At 38.0% G+C, this 18613-nt stretch overlaps 1 protein-coding gene across 1 annotated transcript in view; it reads right to left on the bottom strand.

The window, feature by feature from the left end:
* Window positions 1-18613, bottom strand: part of LOC121302610 (protein furry homolog) — a 51838-nt gene that overhangs the window by 9685 nt on the left and 23540 nt on the right. The window contains exons 8-27 of the mRNA XM_041232614.1: window positions 18299-18463; window positions 16907-17010; window positions 16157-16342; window positions 14471-14669; window positions 13391-13512; window positions 12902-13089; window positions 12243-12337; window positions 10401-11008; window positions 9175-9272; window positions 8875-9045; window positions 8448-8588; window positions 7052-7231; window positions 5796-5957; window positions 5518-5592; window positions 4903-5073; window positions 4390-4398; window positions 3072-3275; window positions 1880-2008; window positions 800-945; window positions 167-374 (exon numbers count right to left, since the gene is read on the bottom strand). Coding sequence (XP_041088548.1) covers window positions 167-374; window positions 800-945; window positions 1880-2008; window positions 3072-3275; window positions 4390-4398; window positions 4903-5073; window positions 5518-5592; window positions 5796-5957; window positions 7052-7231; window positions 8448-8588; window positions 8875-9045; window positions 9175-9272; window positions 10401-11008; window positions 12243-12337; window positions 12902-13089; window positions 13391-13512; window positions 14471-14669; window positions 16157-16342; window positions 16907-17010; window positions 18299-18463 — 3361 coding nt within the window. The remainder of the gene's footprint in view (window positions 1-166; window positions 375-799; window positions 946-1879; window positions 2009-3071; window positions 3276-4389; window positions 4399-4902; window positions 5074-5517; window positions 5593-5795; window positions 5958-7051; window positions 7232-8447; window positions 8589-8874; window positions 9046-9174; window positions 9273-10400; window positions 11009-12242; window positions 12338-12901; window positions 13090-13390; window positions 13513-14470; window positions 14670-16156; window positions 16343-16906; window positions 17011-18298; window positions 18464-18613) is intronic.

The raw sequence follows: 18613 nt of genomic DNA, 5'->3' as shown, positions 1-18613 counted from the left end.
CACATTCATGTAAAAATTATAAATACATGTAAAAAATGTATTTGTTGTGAGGAATAACCTACACAAGAAACGCACTCTAGGCACATCAACCATTGAGGATGTTACAGAAACTGTTTTCATATTAGTCTTTACAGGTTTTCTTTGGCTAACTTCAGCAAGCATTTACCTGAAACAGGGAAGAGAACACGTGAAAGGTATAGACTGCGCAGGAGCCGTCGGAGTCGGACACCAGCTGATTGATGTGGTTGCGCCAGGCTTCTTCTGCGTCATCACAGACTGCGGGCTGAAAGGCAGCCAGGATAGCAGAGAAGAATGGGGAGGGAGGGGGGGAAGCACGGGCCTCCTGCAACCCGTCCCTCTCTTCATCTCCAAAGCTGAACATACAAGCGACAGAGAGTCACAATATACAACATGTTACACACAGAAGTCACGATATAATATATGAAAATATAGCCATAAACTCTCAATCATAAAAAAAAAAAATCATATTGTATTTACAGTATATAAAAAATAAATCATGTTTAATTGTCATTCAAGGGCCACTTCTAGCAGGTTTCTTTTGGTTATGATCCTCGATCATGAATCATTTTTACACTGTTCGGTAGGTATAAAGCTTCCAAAACAAACTATGAGAGCAGTTACTTTGAATTTGGAATTATGAGCATTGCCACTGATTTATTTGATTTTACACATAGGTGAGCTTAGTCCTTGTTAATTGAGCTAAAATGTGGCAAATCTTAATAAAGACAACACTAAACAGACCACAACAGTTTTTTTTATTGGAAGGGTAAATTCCTACCTTGACAGTCCTGCGTGGTCTTCAGTTTCTGCCATCTCTAAAGTGAAGCTGTCGCTGCACTCAAAAGCTGCCGGTAGTTCACTGACAGACAATGAAAGGTCATCCTCATGAACATTTGTGTCCTCCTCTTCAGCTGAAACTTCAGCCTGCATGAAAAAAAAAAAAAAAAAAACACTGAGTAAGGTATAAAGAATCACAACCTCAAACAATTCAGCAAAAACAACGGCCATCTAACTACCCTGACGGCAGCAATCAGCAATCTTGACAGATATACAGAGGCAAGTAATGTAAATAATTGAAATGGTTGTTCTGAAGTGAATCCTTTAGATCTGAACCTTTAAAAAATAACTAAATGAACACAGTTTAAAAAAACGATAAACAATGTTATATAATTAAGACTTCCATAGATCTAGTGATAATAAAACGCTATTGTTTTCTAGTTAAAAGAATATATAACTGAAATAATAATGGTTTCACTGACCTTTTCCAAAGGACAGAAACAATCCGTGTGGTAGTTTTTTGATGCACCCAGCTGTGCTTAAATGATGCCAATTCAGCAAACTTTAAAACCAGCTCAATATTCTGGTCATGTACCCAAAGGCGTGGGCTAAGGGCAATGTGTACAACTCCTTTGTGTTTTCTCATATTCCCATAGCATATTTTATATGCAGCTGCCCACAGCATAGTTGTGCACATTGCCTAGTAAAAGAGTTAGTAAGACCCTAACAACCCAATCAGCAAAAACCTCATAAACCACAGAGCAGCTAAAGAAATAAAAAAGGGATCAAAAAGCCAAAACTGAGAAAGTGCAAAAAGTTTTTAAGTGTTAAAGCACTGTTTCCACTGTACATGCATGCAGTTATCCCATACCCTAGAAAGGAATGGTATGAGGCCTGTCCACAAGATACCGTCTACCCCCTCCCACCACATCCCACCACACCCCACATCAATTTTTCCCCACAGAGCTCCCTATTCCCAAAATGTTCTTCTAGCATTAGCAAGGTATGCCAGTATAGGGGAGTGATATGGATAAGGATTAGCATGCTCCCACAGCTCTGTCACATTTAACCCCTTATTCACCCGCTGATTAGTGTCATCAGGAAGAGAGACTTCGCAACTAGGAGTTCTCGTGTTTAAGGAGTGCGGGTCGGCAGAGGTGGAGAGGGAATCCATGTGATTTGTCTCCTCGGAAGGGGAGAGATTTATAATCTGAAATAAAACAAATTGACCGACCGTTAGGTGACAGAGCCGTTTAGGGCAGGAAAACTAAAGAGTTGTATGGACTAAGCTGTTCAGAGTTTTACCTTGATAAAGACATTGTGCTTGGATGATTTAGACTTTTTTTGTAAAACACAATGAGAGAAACTGGATTACACTTCCATTAGCTACAAAGGTCTCAAATGTGTAGTTTTGAAAGACGAACACATTTTAGTGCTGCTGTATTTACATTTTACCTCAGCTGTGTCTTCTGGGTCAAAGCATGTTATTGGCTGAAAGCATGTCAGTCAATAGGGGAAGCAGCTGATTGGTTATTGACAGCTGCTGAAGAGGTGGGGATAATTCCACTCTTCAGGTGAAATGATCCAAGAAGGCAAGACAATCTAAATGCATAGCTTGCAAACTATAGCAGTATCAGATATCATGTTTTACTGCGAAGACACTTCATGGAACTACTTTGTTAGCTACAGTACGATTACTTTAAACTCTGCAAGTAAGCCTGCTAAATAAGGAGGCAGCGGCGTGGACATTTCAATTCTAAGATCTGAAGTAAAAACAAATACAAAAAGCAGTAGAGGCAGACTCCAGTACAATACATGCAACTACATTACTCCAGAGAAGCTAGCAAACGCTACAGCAAAGCAAGTAAAACAAATACAGCGTTAAAAGTGGCCCAATCTTTTATCAGATTGTAAACATTCTGTCTCTGCTTTGTAGGGTGCTTGTGCCTCTGTACCACAAAAAAAACATTCCCAGAAACAAAAATGTATAAAGTTCCAGTTCAGTGCAAACCAATAACAGCCTTTATTTACACCAGCAAGTGTATTATTTACACAGAGGGATGTTAAAAAAACTATTTTCACTTTAACTTTATATTTAAATGCCTTCTTTAATTTACAAAAAAGGCACAGCGCCACCAAGTAACTTAATGTTGCATAGTAATGCTAAAGATTGAAAAGTCAAACCTGAATTTCCACCATACACCTATAAATTCCATATTCTGTATATTTCTCAAATTAAATGAAGATAAAACAAAACAAAAAAAAAACCTTACCAGGTGGTGGGAATGTGCCAGTATCTGACTGGCTGTGAGGGCCTCCTCCTCTGATGACTCATCAGAATCCTCATGGTTCATTTTGCTCAGGCTGGGTGTGCTTCCTGAGAGCTGGCTCTCTTCAAGCAGCTGCATGTCACTCTTGTCCAGGCTGTCTAGAGAACGGCGGCGAACTCCCCAGTTAAAGTTATCCATGCTCTCGCCCTGCAAGAGACCAAACCCTTCAATTACCAGCGCCGGGAAACAACAGAGCTTGTATTTGCAGGATGAGAAATGAATAAAACTTCAAATCACACACTCCACTCCAGCATCTTGCTGAATGTACTGTGCAAAAGAAAAGAGATTTTCAAAATGAGCTAACGCAGGTAAAGAACCAAATAAAAAAAAAACAAAAGGCTGATGTTAGCTTGCTGTTTATCGCTGGTCCATTAAGGGCACGTCTTGCTAATTAAATATTTCTATTCCCTAAATCCCAAGAGTCCATCTGCTGTACAGCCTGTTGTTCTGACACAGGTGATGACCTCTTACAAGGACATGGCTTGCAAAATCAATTTCCTGAATATCCAAGTAAAAACTTGTAAAGTATTTCAAAACACAGGCTCCAATTTATATTAAACTTTTTTCAGTATCAACAAGTAATAAAAAATGAGGCATTATTCCTTAATGAAACTTGGTCGTTTCTTGCTAGTTTGGTAATATTCCCATTTTTACATTCCTTCACTTGCATTTAAATCATGAATTTGCAGTAGAACGACTATAGAGAATAATGCACACAGTGTTCTGTAAAGACTGCTTTAATCTAAAAAGTGAAGGTCAATTTAAACAGGCAACATAAATGATGCTTGCCGCCAGGCAGATCTTTTTACGAAGATACAGCAGAATGGACCCACTGAAGATTGACTGGATCTTAGGGGTCACATTTGTGTATACTACCAATTTGCCAAAGACAGTCCACCCATAGCACTTCATTGAAACAAAGCATGCATTCCAGCCTACAGCTGCTGAATGGCAGCTGTAGAATTACAGGTTATAAACAGGCCTTGTGTTGACATGCACTCTTGCCTGTGACAATTAGCTTGGTCTTTATAACCTCAATGTGTATCCCGTAATAGCCAAATCAAAATAGCAAGGCATTTGCTGAAAGCATTCCCCGATTTAAGCATGCACAGAATAATAACATGTATGGGATAATGACACAGATCTTGGCACTGTGCAAAAATAGCAAACTGATCAAAAGTGACAATGCGACACAAAACGTACTGCAAACATTTCACCACTTCAGAAAACCATCTTCATTTGACACATAACTGATTCTTACCTGAAGCTCCTGGGTCGCACAAACAAAAACAAAAAAAGAAATGAAATTACACATAATCAAGACAAGCTATCCAGTTTAATCAAGTATAATCTGTTGCATTGATTTGCAAACTCTGGAATAGTTAACACTGGTTGTTAAAACAATAACAATATCACTGGCCTCCCTAATACCTCCTTTTCACGGCTAACTTAAAAAAACAATGGCATTTAAAATAATGCAAACATAATGACTTAGCAACAGAGGTGTTATGAGACCCAAGTACAGTGAATGAATTTGCTCACCAACATTACAAATATATACAAGTAACCTTCTGATTTGCTTACTAATAATTTTGTTTTTCTGTTTAAAAAATGTGTGCGTATGACACTTACAATACATTGATACATGTATGATAAAACTTTCTTTCCACCGATAAAAGCATAGGCTGAAATGTTTGTCAGCTTGACCTTAAATTTAAAGTTACAGATAAAGAATCTCAGTAGTAAGATATCTGAAGCTGCCAGGTTGACGCACCTCTCCATCCTCCAACTCCACGTCCAGAAAATCGAAGTCTCTGAAGACTCTGAACTGCTGCTCACTGGTGGTGTCGTCCATGTTCTCCTGCTCCCTCACGCCATCCTCTGAGGACACCAAGCTAGCCTGGTGCTCCATCAGATCAAGATCCCCACAAGAGGAGAAAATCACCTGCAACAAACTCTCCTCTTTAACAGTGACCAGCGCCCTTTGGTGTTATTAAAACAAAAATGCATGCACTGCCATGACAGCATGCACCAGCTATTTTTATACCGCTGTTCTATTTTTAATATAGAGCACAGATATCAAATTGCGGTCGGCTAATATAACAATAGGCAGAGCATTAACTCTTCCACCATCCGTTCTAATGCAGCTATTCAAACCCTCCTGCTTTATAATAGTAATCCTTTTACACACCAGTTCTGAAACTCTGCTTCTCTGTTTCTATGTGATGCAAAATAATTGACAGAAATAATAACAGCCCTGTAAAAAGAAAGTAAATACTACATTCTATTCAATCCACGGTACACTGTTTAGTACATTTCAAAAGTGAGATTTAGGAAGGTATTTTGCTTTAATGCTAAAATGAATACTGGAAGGGTACCAAAGACTTACTGAAGGGTTTTTGGTTAGCCCCACTTCTTGTCCACATAGAGAGAGGACATTAACCAGCTTTTCCCTGGTTCGTTTCTGTAAAACAGAAATATCAATTATATATAATGGGCGTACTTTCCCAAAGCTAGTAAAGTGCTTCTTAAAGAGTAAGACCAGTTTAGCATTAATTAAATAACTTTACCAACATTCAAACATTTATATTCACCTACGCGTTTTGGAACCAGTATTATATTGCTTAGTACGGCAGAGCCATACCATATTTGACGCGTTGCTCTTACCTGTGAGCACTGTGGCCTTTTCCAGCTCACAGGCACCAGGACATTGGAGTTTGAGCCTGACGACGTTGAGGAAGCACTGCGAGTGACAGCTATGGCTCTGCTTTTACCGTCTCGCCCTGCCGGCCCCTGCAGGTCATCGTATCTCCTCCCAATGACTGGAGTCTACAGACAGGGAGAAGGGGGTCACTTTCCAAATTAATCCCTACTGTACACCAATGATTTAGGACACAAAATATAGCAGCACGAGACTACTTGGTGTGACACTCTAAGTCCATTTAGATTTTAAATTCTTTAACATTTCCTTCAAAGAGTTTTTGGTAGCGAATGATGCTTGTAGGGATAATTACTGAGTGGTTCATTCATTTTTAATACTTGCTTTAGTTCTCAGCAGTATCTTACTGACAGCTCTGGGTAGCTGCAACACTAAAATCCACATCACTGTTCTCAATACAAATAGCAATAGAGAATTAGACAAATAAAAGCATTCCGGTTGTTTCAGTAGTTACCAGATTAGCTGATCGACAGCAATAAAGACAACTTCAAATCCTCAAAAGCTTTAATATATATGGTAATGTATGGTACTTACTCATTTACTTGGCAGCATCTGCAGTAAAACGCAGTACACTGTACAGTTTTTAGTTTTGTTTTTACAAAAAAAGCTAAAAGGTTATAAATATAGTTATGTAAAAAAAAAAAAACAACAAACAAGTTGCACTGCTGTTCTGCTAGTTTGTCCTCCAGTAATGTTTAACATTTTCCCTACTCTAACTATGTCTGATATAATGGGATGTTGAAAGACTGACATCATTTCCTGCAATTCACAAAACCACATAAATAGCCCTTTTGCTAAATTTGAGTTCCCACACATTAGTAAGTTTTGATCAGACAGATTAGTTACTAAGATAGAGGATTTGTTTTTCTTAGCCTTAACAAAAATTGTGGTTGTTCATTTTGTCCGCATTCAGGGAAAAGACGTACTGTTTATATCTTTAATGTCATTTTATTCCCGCTAACTAAAGGTTGGTTGGAATTCAGTAAGCTTAAAAACTATAAAAATAAATGCAATGTTATTTACTTTTACCAAACATCTTTTTTTTTTTAAAGCTCTTAACAATACAACCCTACAACATGTGTACAGATATGCTCTCCTCTCTCACTTGATTTTATTAATAGAAAAACTGTTGAAACTGAACCTGTTGGGATTTATTAATGTACAACAGAATTCACTGACAGCGAAACCCGGAGATGGTTTTTACCTCAGAAATATCAAAGTGAAAATCCAAAGTCTTTCCTGGCAGCTCCTTTGAAGAGCTGTCCCACACCCGGCTCACGTCTACGTGCGTCAGGTCACTGTGTGGGTACGAGGGCAACACCAGGCTGGCAGAACGAGACACCACCAACTTCAGAATGTTCAGGGCTTCCTTCCAGTGAACACTCTGGAAGAAAGGGCAGGAATCGGTTTTCATTTTATACCTAAACTGCACACCAATACTACACTGCCAAACAGTATGGAATGCATTGTGTGGTATAAGTAATATACAAAAGACATCCTTTAAATTTTTTATGTTAATATTCTGAAGCACTTTAGAGTAAGGCAATGCGCCAAAGTAGCTGCCTCTGTGCTGGGTGTGTCCCGGATACATTTGTCCCTTATCAAACAGTGCTGAGTAGCGTTGTCCGGTTTATAGCTTTAGATATAGAATGTGGAATATGGAAAATTGACTAAACTAAGAGGTCTATTTTAATAGCCTAAACAGAGCTACAATACCCTGTACCGTATTACTCAGTGCACGAAAGAGAAGGTTTTTAAATTTTAGGAACCTTTTTCTGCTGCTGTTTAGATCATTAAAATGAACTCCATTGCTGCTAGTGCTTATTTAGCTGATAATTAGACAAGGATAATGTGATTATTTTGCTTGCTATGTTATTGTACTTAAATTTGTTTCAACAGATATATGCAATAGTCTTCAAGTACAATGTGAACAATAAGGTGCTGTTCTGGATTACAATTCTTATATAAAATACTGGTATTGGTTAGTTTTTTTTAATCAATTTTCTCCTTGACTCCTCTATTTAAGAAATTAACTTGGCCCATTTACTGTCAGCATGAGTGATGCTATTAGTTTTTCACTCTCCAAGGAGACACTTTGAATTTAAAATGTGTTAGCTTTATTAACCTGACATAATGTACCTGCTACAGTGCTTATGTTAACACAGCCTCTTACACCAACCAACTGCCACAAAACATTACATGACCACTCATCAGGAAGAATAACTCTCCAGGCTACCTTTTTTTTAATACATATATCATCAAACAGGGCAGACTGCAAAGGAGGTCTTCCTATAGTTTTTTCCTCTGCGGAATTCAAATTAATCATCTTTTAAAATACAATTTGCGGAATAGTAATACACTGTATTCTCCCACTGTGACTGTACTTATCTGGTGCAATTTGATGCTAAAATATCTCATTTATAACTACTATTTTTGGGGCCTTTAGGAGTTTGTTCTTGGGTATTTTATTTGTGTGAATTCAACTGGAATCTACAGTACATGCTTTTATTATCTCTTAAAGACTCATTGACCTAACTTTATAGAGGGTTACAGAAACTACATTCATTCCAATGAAGGTCATTAGAAACTTTGTGTTTTACCTGGACAAATTTTTCAATGGTCTTCAGCACCTCCATGTTGAACTGTTTGACAGGAATGCCAGTGAGATCCATGTGACTGAGGAGACTGTAGATGATCTGAAGAAGAGACTGCTGCATGCTGGGAAGGCCCTTTTCTAACAGCTGCATTGGAAGTGAAATGTTAATTGCACATTAGTGAAGAGCTTTGAAAATACTTTTAACACTACATTATTACAGTCACTTAAAATAAAGTTATTAGCAACATATATTCCCCTTGTGCTCAAGAATGTCCTAACAAAGTTTTTATCACAAATAGACACGCTTGTGTTTTTTTTTTTACTTGCAGCAGTAGGATGTTACACGTAACACCTTCTAGTTCTGCTAAAACTCAAGCACGAAACAGAAATGAAACTGTTTGTCTTGTAAGCATGGGAATCATAACACAAACCTCTGTCATATAAGTAACAATATTCAATGTGATATCAGCAAACGCTTCATGAAGGTATCGGCAAACAACATTAACCCAGGTGGCACAGTCCCTCGTGTACGTGTGGGTCTTGTACAGAGTCATGACATGAGCAAGGTTCGAGAGCTTGGTATTCTTCTCTTCTATGCACACCTAGAAAACGGGAAACACAAAACAACAACTATAGAAAACAATCTAGTAAAATATCATATCATAGTTAAATCCTTAAAGACTATTTTATGATATTATAATTGAGGTTTAAGAATGAGCACTTCTACAAACCTGGGCGATCCTTTCAGCAATATCCTTACAGAAAGGAGTTGGACTGTCAAAGTGCTGAATTAGATGGGGAAGCAGACACGATACATTCAGTGGGAAACCTAAAACAGAGGTATGAACAAAAGTAGATTTTAGACATAAACGGGAGATATTACAGTTTTTCTTTTCTGTATCTTGCAAGCATTACAAGTGCAAAAGTCCCATTTAAGACTTCAGTGTGTTACTATAACTTACATGAGCCGAGCTTAGGAGGCTGATATTTGTTAATGAGGAATCCAACTTGTTAATAATACTGTGAGTGTTAATCGTATCTTAGTTTTACTTCAGAGGTATGTGCACTGTAGTCATGTTGCACACACATTTAGAATGAAATACTGCATGTTTGGTGGAAACTTTCAGATCTTACTAAGAACAGTTCATGGTTAGTGCAAACTTACTTTGCCAAACAGACAAGTTGAAACTTTAAAGAAAAACATGTATAAAGGCTTAAGTTAGTAATATTTCATAAATGATTTCCACCCAGCATATTGTATACGTAAAGTGTAAAACAGGGTCGCCAACACGTGGATCTCGAGCCACTGATAGCTTGCCCCGTGGTTTAAAAGTAGCTCCTGACAAGTACAGATACATATATATGTGTGTGTGTGTGCGTTACTTCATAGTAAAACAATACAGGCCTATTATAAAAGTTTTGGAATCTTATTAGTTACCGAGTTGGAACGCATGCGCAGTTATTATTTTATGTATTTAAAAAAAAAAAAAGTCACCACATCTCATCAGTACAGCGCGAACCATGGATGCAGAAGCCAGTTATTAAAAATAACCATTAAACTGCAAACTGGGACTTACATGAAGAATCAGAGTGGCTGACCTTTTTTCATTTCTGGTATCAACTGTTATTTTCATTAATATTACTATTAGCTATTTTAAAAAAAAGAACAGAGCAAGACTTGAAAGTCGGCCTGTAAACTGATTGCAAAAGTTATGTAAAATTGCTGCACTGCTGAATAAGAGATTTAGTAAAATAAATATAACCAAAACCATTTAGTAAAATAATTTAACTTAAAACTAACTCTACAAGACTTCAACAACACAGACTTGACCCATGTAGCAAACTCATGTATTACTAGTGCAGTGATGGGTCACAACTCAAATAAAACAAGTGAGGTTTTATCAGGCTGTACCATGCAGCTATGAACACTGCATGGAGCTGAATGGACTTTAATTACCTATGGCTTGAGAGGAGTCCACCACTGACACCCGAGAAACAGGAGTCAGCTGGCTGAAGAGCTGTAGGGTCAGGTCAGTGGTCGAGAGGGAGGTAAACCCTTTGAGCAACAGCTGCTGTAACCCTGAAAAGTTGGCCCACTTCAGCTGCCCTTGTAGTTTCTCCAGCTTCTCCCTGTTTTCTGCTTTATCTAGGGGGATCTGCACCAGTAACTTGTGAAGCAGCCTCAGTGACATCTGGTACTCAAACTCAAAGTCTGACTCCATCAGCGAGACAGCCACCCAGAAGATGGTAGCCAAGAGGTTTGTGGGATTGTTCACGTTCGCTGGGTCTGTGACGTTGTCTTTTGAAGAAGACGAGCTCCGGGTCTTGGATAAAATGCCCTGCTGTGTGCAGGCCTGGATTTTGTCCAGTGTGGCGCTCCTGGGAGGGTCTAAGGACCGATCAACCACACCAAACTTCTTGGGTACGGAGAAGCTCCTTTGGTGTCTGCTCCGCTCGGCTGTGCCCATGCCACTGGCTCCCACCCCTGGGCTCAGATTCAACTGGCCGGTGCTCTTGCGGCTGGACACCAGTTTGGCGTTGGTCAGGAAATCAGGGGACGATGACCTAATTTTACCACCACCCCCCCAAAAAAATACAATTAATTAACATCCAAGTAATATAACTTTTTTCAGGAAGAAAGTAGAAGCAAACTAGGGATAGTACTGTAGAAGACAGTCTCTTTTTACTATATCATTATTATCGTAGCAGAAAATATAATTCTAAAATGTATCACAAAACAACAACTTCTTACAGGCCCCCAACTTCAACGTTGATTTGATTATTTTGGGTTTGGTAACTTTTTGAAAAAGTGGTTATAATGATTTTAGTTAAAAACCTTAGATAACCTAGCCCATGATTATTATTATTATTATTATTATTATTATTATTATTATTATTATTATTATTATTATTATTCCCTCCCTGTGTTCACCGACCACGTGTTGCCACCTTAAGGGATCCCTGTCCTGACCACACTGATTTCCACACATGAATCCAGTTGAGCACATCTGGTGCTATGGATATTGTTATGGTGAGTGCCCATAACTACTTTAAGCCACGACAGGTCTCAACACACAGCTGTTTTGCTTTAGAAAAAGGTTTATTACTGGTTACTAGAACATTGCCTTCTTTGCTATCAGCACAATACAAGCTGAAATTTTAATGGCTGGTTTCACAGACCCAGATTAGTGTCACTCTTGGACTTTAGGTAAGGTAGTCCAAGACTAATCGGGGTCTTGAAACCAGCTCTGTTTGTCTATTTAGTTATACAGATTCAGCTTTGAAAGCAAGCGATTGTTTTGCTTTAGGAAAGTGTTATGGGTGGCTAATAAAACTCAACTTTCATTGCTATCTGCACAAGACACACTTGCATTTTATATGTCTATTTCATTATAAACAGTCTGTGAATTAAGTTTACAAAACAGCAATGTGCAGTAAGTTGTGTTTCAAAAACTTCACAAACCAGTCACTTGATAGGAAGACAGAACCAGTATGCTTGTCCCTACTTAGAAGTTCAACAATACACTGTACATACGTGGGTATGTCTTTATTTATATAATTCAATAATATGTTATGTTATGTTTATGAAAGCATAGCTTTGTCAGGATTCTGCACAGAGATCCCTTTAAGGATAAGCTTGATTCTGAATAGCTGTTGAACAGGGTAATGTAATGCGATTGCAATGCAGTACCATGCTGCGTACAACAGCAATGAGACTAAAAACAGATGCAGTACTAAAAAAAAAAAAAAAAAAAAAAAACCTTACATACTTGTGCATGAAAAAAATCCACTGACTTACCTTGACAAAATAGCCATTAAGTCTGCGTTCTTCAAACAGTCGGCCAAATTATCCACAACTGATTCCAAAGTAAGCAGGGCTTCCATCACATAGCCCTGAATTAAGCAAAGATGTGAAATACACAGAAATCTACCTGTAATGCACGAAGTATGGAGAAGCACATTGCTCTGGATGCAATACAATAATACTCCAATCACACAGGGCCTAAGACACCAGAGCCACACTTTATAATTGCAGCCATTAGTTGTGTTTAAATTGATAGAATAATACTGTAAGTGGTCAGTGGCACAGTCAAGGCTGATCCTCAAACTCACTGATCCCTGCAGGGTTTCAGCACACTATAATTTGACCACGTTTCAAAAATACGTGGGTATGTTGCTTAGGCTTCAACATGTTCTGTTAGTTATATCAAAAAATGCACTCTTATCTTTTCAAATTACTTACTGCACATCATGCTTATACTACACATATATCACAGTTTACATTTCTATGCTTTACCATGCTTTGTCTTGTTTTCACTATGCTTCACAACACGTTGCTCTACTTTTACCTGCTTATTCATTGCCAAGTGAATTGTAATCAGGAGTTTATTTTAGCGGTGATGCGTCCCTGTTGTGTGAAACCCGACAGAATAGTGAAAAGCAGTGAAACAAAAGTACCTGAACTTCATCTCCATGTTCTCCTATGACTTCCACCAGGCGAGAGATCAGGTCGGACACTGCGTGGGCAGACAGAGGCTGTTTCAGGGCTCTGAAGATTTGGAAAGAGCGTCCCGCATAGTGCCGGGAAGAGCTTGATAGCCCGGTTTGTAACGCCACATCACTCAGCTGCTGCTCCAAGTGGAAATCTGCAATCCGTGGAGAACACACACTTAATAAACCAATGAACTTAGAAATAAATGTACAGGAAAATAAATGACCACAAAGTGAGCTGGAAGAAAATTACTTAAATTTGGCATTTAACCACAACTGCCAAGTAATTTCTAACAGTCACCAAAGGATTTTTTTATTTTATTTGATAAGGTCCTTATGCCGTCTGGATTAAGTGGGACTATTTTTTTATCTAACAGTAGGAGATTGATTGTGTGGCTGATGCAAAGGCTGCTCCAGTTCATTCAATAACAGCCCATCCAAGTCTGACCAGCCTACCTGACTTTGACTCTTTGAAAACAGACACCACATGGCGAAGGAAATTAGCCAGTTGATCAGCACTCTTGGAATTCTGGTTTTTGGGAGTGATGTCCTCGTGGCACCAAAGGGGTCCAAACGCCCTAAAAATAAAAAGGAAGATGATTTCAAATAGAGTAGTCCATCGCGTATCTGACTGCGGTGGGACTGGAGTAAGGGGGGGATAGTCAGCTAAATGAATCCTGTTTTAAATACCATTATACACAGCTGTAACAAGTACTATATTCACACAATTATTGTTCTGAGATTCAGCTTTTATTAGAGAGCTCCCCTAAATCCCTTGTTTAGAAAGATACAGGGTATTAGTGCTTGTGACAGGGTAGTCGTCTGCCACGTGGGTGCGTGCATTCTTTGCCGAGTGACAGGCAGGAGATCGAGAAGGAGGTTGAAGTTGATACGCCCTGCAGGCGAACAGGATTTATTTACATATCAACACACTGAACAGCTCACGTGACACTACCAGCAATGGTAGCGCACAGAGTACCTGCAACAGAGTGTACCAAAACTTTGGTGGGATCTACGATCTCTGAACCAATCTTCTCTGTTCAATAATAAACTAACTCAGGTTTCGACTTGCTTACTCACTCTTCGGTATCCAAACCCTGGTTCTGGTTCTCTCTCACTCACACACAGTCACTGCTTTAAAACATATCTTACTAAACAGTTAATACAGAATGAAATGTGAATAGAGTTAAAAACTTTCGGTTCAGGTTTCTAGATGTAAACAAGGTGTGAAATGTCAGACTTTGAATACTAGATGGTGCTGAGGATAAAAGAAACGGCAGAAATAGAGAACAGACTTGAAATGAACTGGGAATAATATTGTGCCAATTTGTTTTTCATGGTTGTAAATCCTTCCAAAACTGTCAAGTATTCTTCAGCACAATAATACCCAAATTCTTAGTACCTAATAATGCACATAATTGTACATATTATTACCTTATGTATACAAAACTATATAGCTGCTATATTTTGGAACCTATATGTCTTTGATTGGGACTGTATATAGATATGCAGATGACAGAAGGCACGTCTTTTCACCTGGTAGTTAGAAACTCTATGAGCTTGTTAGCTTTCTCATCAGATTCAGTGGATGTTTCCATGTCCTCCATCTCCTGGGAGATCTGAGGCAGGTTCCCGCTGCTGCCTCCCAGGCTGATGCTGGAGGAGGTGGAGCTGGAGCTTAATCCCGAGTCTGGCACTGGAGACGTCTGGTACTCCCTTAAGAAGTCAAAGCCACCTGGCAGTGGGAAGGAAGATACAGTGAACTGCGCTCATTTATTTTCCACACATACAAAGTCATTCTGTCAGCACAGGTTAAGCTAATACTTAATTCCATTGCATTTCTCTTTAACTACTCCTAAGCGTCAATTTCACAACTGACAAATACCAGAATGTACAAAAAGCATTAAAGAATAATGATAAACCATAGTCAAGCAAGGTAAAAAAAACCAAAAACTAAAAAAACATGTGAGAAATGACAATGATCTAAACACATAGTCTAACATATTCAGTAGCACCGGCACTATTGTGAAGTTATAAAAAAAAAAAAAAATAATGATTTCACAAGATATTTTTGTCAATTTCTTTAATGATATCACATTGACTGTAGGACTGTGTCTGAAAGTTCGTTCGCTAGCCAGGGATTCAAAAATTGTTTTAAACCTTCGAAGGTTCGTCAGACGGGTTCACGCACTGTATGCTTTTTTCTTCCTGTTAACAGAAACTGCTTGACAATATGTGAATACTATAAATCACACATTAAATGTCACTCACATGCAAAATTCGATCTTTTGATTTGTATAATGCATATTACATAAACAAAAGTACAAAATACAAAATACACGCTAACGCTAATCATTTTAATTTCAAAAAGCCCCTCCAGCTCAAGTTAACTAGAAGCTAATTTCTTCTTTCACCATCTCAACAGCAAAGTGCTGTATAGCGTAAGCTGTATGGAAAGAAATGTCTCAAAACCCCTCTGCTGTTTGGGATTTTTTTGTTAAATGCCCAGACGACCAAAAAACAAAGCTGAATGCAAACTGTGCAAGCGACTCGTATCACGGAGGCATAACCAATCTCTGTGGTCACTTGACAAGTGTAAGTCCATATTATTATTAATATTTTAATTGGAATGGCAACTGTTAAATAAAGCTTTGTCCGCTGCAGTTGGTGCTGCTGCAATGCAAGCTTACTGTATAGATCACAAGCAGCATCAATTATGTATAAATAAACACTGTGTATTTTTATTTGAATTATAAAAACATGATTTCTGTTCTATATAACGTATTTTTAAACGCCATGTGAATGTTTTATTCCATTTATATGGATTACCTGTAAAATAATCAGATTTTCAATCAAATATAAACAAGTATCAAATATAAACAAGACATCACCAATAAGTTATGCAAATGAGTACCAATGTGTTCCGAACCTTCGAAGGTCAAAATGTACCCTTCGTTGCAGCTCTAATTGAATGTCATTCTGTCTTGGTAGCCCTCTTTGCACAAACCAAATGATGAATATCTTTGTAAATTAATTCTATTTATGGCAACACCACACTTATTTTGAATGCTCATCAAGACAATTGTTTTCAGGGATACCAAGCTATTTAATATGCAAGGGATGGGGTACAATGGGCAATATATGTCAGAGCATCAGTTACTGCACATTTACTCATCTTTCCTAATGGTCAATCCCTGGGTTGCGTGGCAGAGAGAGTGTTACCTGTGTAGAGATATTCTGGCTGGTAGCTGGACTTCACTGTCAGAGTCCTGCTTTCACTCATCTCTCTGGTAAGAAGAAGCACTGATGCTATGACCTGGAAGTTGTTGTTGCAGCACAGCGCAATCAGCAGATGAAGAAGCAGCCGTTTACTGTGCTCAAACACTTCTGGGCGGTAATGATCAAAACCTACGGGGAAAAGGGATTTAAAAAGGAACATTGAAAACACAATCTAATGCAGAAGCAGACTGTGTTGAAAAATGCCCTTTGAAGGAGTCAATACTGAGTTAGTGGTCACATTGCATGCTTATGTAAATAAGTAATCACTCCTTTACAGACAAGGCAAGTTTATTACATGGACACGATTTTAAAAGGAGACACTCACACTTGTATACACTGAGTATACATAATGCCAGTAGTGTGTGAAAATTGAACACCTTTAAGAAGTAATGTAGTGAAATAATAATAATAATAATAATAATAATAATAATAATAATAATAATAATAATAATAATAATAATAATAATAATAAAAACATTCAATGTTATTTCTATAATTTAAAATTCTTGTAACTTCTTTAAAATATGTTTGCATTGTCTTCAAAAAACTGATTTTTGTTTACTAGTAAACTCAGAAACAGAATTTTAGAGTTCTGAATAGAGGTTAAATGATACATGATGATGCATTCTACGATCACATTAGATCTGTCTTTTGGACTATCTCAGTTTTAAGACTAAACGCACCGGAACATACCCAGAAACAGAGCTTGGAGTAACAAAGGCAGATGCAAAGCCCAGTCTTCTCTGACGCTGTGATCGACGACCAACTCAGTCATGAAGATGACGGCTATATTACACCTGGAAAAGACAAGCTTGATTCAGTTTAATTCTGTTTAGAGGCATGCTGGATCCAGTCTATATAAAATGAACATGTTTAGCAAATATAAATGTAACTATGCCCCCGTAAAGCTCCACCAATACACCATAATAACCCTGACATGAATAACTACCCCTACCAGAGACTGACAATTATACAGTGTATTTTATTATATAGCATCTTTTATTTTTGATATGTGATCAACTGTGAAGGATGAATTGTCCTTATACAAGTTTACCATGTTAAATTTGAACAATTTTAATTTGAATGCTTACTATACTTTTACTATGCATTCATCAATAATTACTGTGTTTACAAATAAATTTTACAATGCCTTGTCATTGATCATGCTTGCACAGTTGCCTTTGCAAAATCAGGCTTTTGATAGAGAATAACACACAAAATTCAACCAGCGAGCTCAGGAATGGCAGATAAACTTTTTTAGATTAATTCAGTTTACCAGGGAGTTTACACTCTGGCATTTGGAGAAAGATATGCAAGGTTTGCTATAGTCAGGATATGATGTGGATCCAACAGCCACTGCAAATATTTTGAGCTGTAATGGGAATCTATGAATACTTAAACATACAAAAATGTAACAAATAATTAAGAACAAATCAACACACTCCGGAATGTACTACAATTTTGGTGGATGAGACAAAGGAGTCTTTATTAATGCCTATTCGTCAGAAACAAGAAACCATTAAAATATTACCTGGCATTCGTGTGACTGAAAAGGTCTGATTGTTTGCACAATTTGCTTAATGGTTTTGGATGTAGTGGAATATGCTCTGGTTGTCACCTGTCAAGGTTTTGACTGGACTGTCACAGAATTCAGCTTTTTGATTTTCACTGTCTCCAGTCTGGATAAAGTGGATATTTCATGAATCTGATTGGCTGATGAACATATATTTTCTTAAAGATGTTTATATGATCTAATTTTATGCAATGGGCCTTATGAAAAGTCTGCTTTTATGCATACACATGTTTGACATTCATTTAACTTTGTTGTTAAAATTAGCAACAAAAGGCAAGCCAATAAAACCACATGTATATTCTTAAAAAAAGACTTTAACTCACGAGCTTTGTAAATAGGGACCACAATTTCAATGCACCAGATGAAACCAGAAATGAAAAGTGGTGTCCAGGTTTTATCCAATTCAAAGCTGGCAGCAAGTTAGAAAAATAACAGGCTGTTGGGTGCAGTTGTAAAGTTCAATAGTTTACAAACTGCAAGATAAACAGTAAGATGTTTGGATTTCCTCTAACCTGTGCAGTGGTCCCCTTGGAGTGATGGTCTCAGGGAGGAAGTCTACCAGGGGTGCCCAGCATCCTCCATTGACAGGCATTGGCAGGGGCTGCGGCTGATTGGTTTCCATAACATTCATCAGCCAGCCACTATAGGGAGGCGCAGGGTCATCTGGAGGTGAGGCACATCATTGCACAGCTTTAATCAACGGTTTAAGGCTTGAAACATTCTATGAATGAGGGCACCTCCATATTTCATCTCCTTTTAAATCGCCAGCTATGTATTTTTGAAAAACATTCATAATTTGTCTAAAAAGAAATATTCAAGCCGTCCCA

The sequence above is a fragment of the Polyodon spathula genome, chromosome 30 (assembly GCF_017654505.1).
Source record: "Polyodon spathula isolate WHYD16114869_AA chromosome 30, ASM1765450v1, whole genome shotgun sequence".
In the NCBI taxonomy this organism is placed as follows: Eukaryota; Metazoa; Chordata; class Actinopteri; order Acipenseriformes; family Polyodontidae; genus Polyodon; species Polyodon spathula.
The sequence above is the reverse complement of the archived record's forward strand: the minus strand, read 5'-3'. Positions and strand labels throughout refer to the sequence as shown.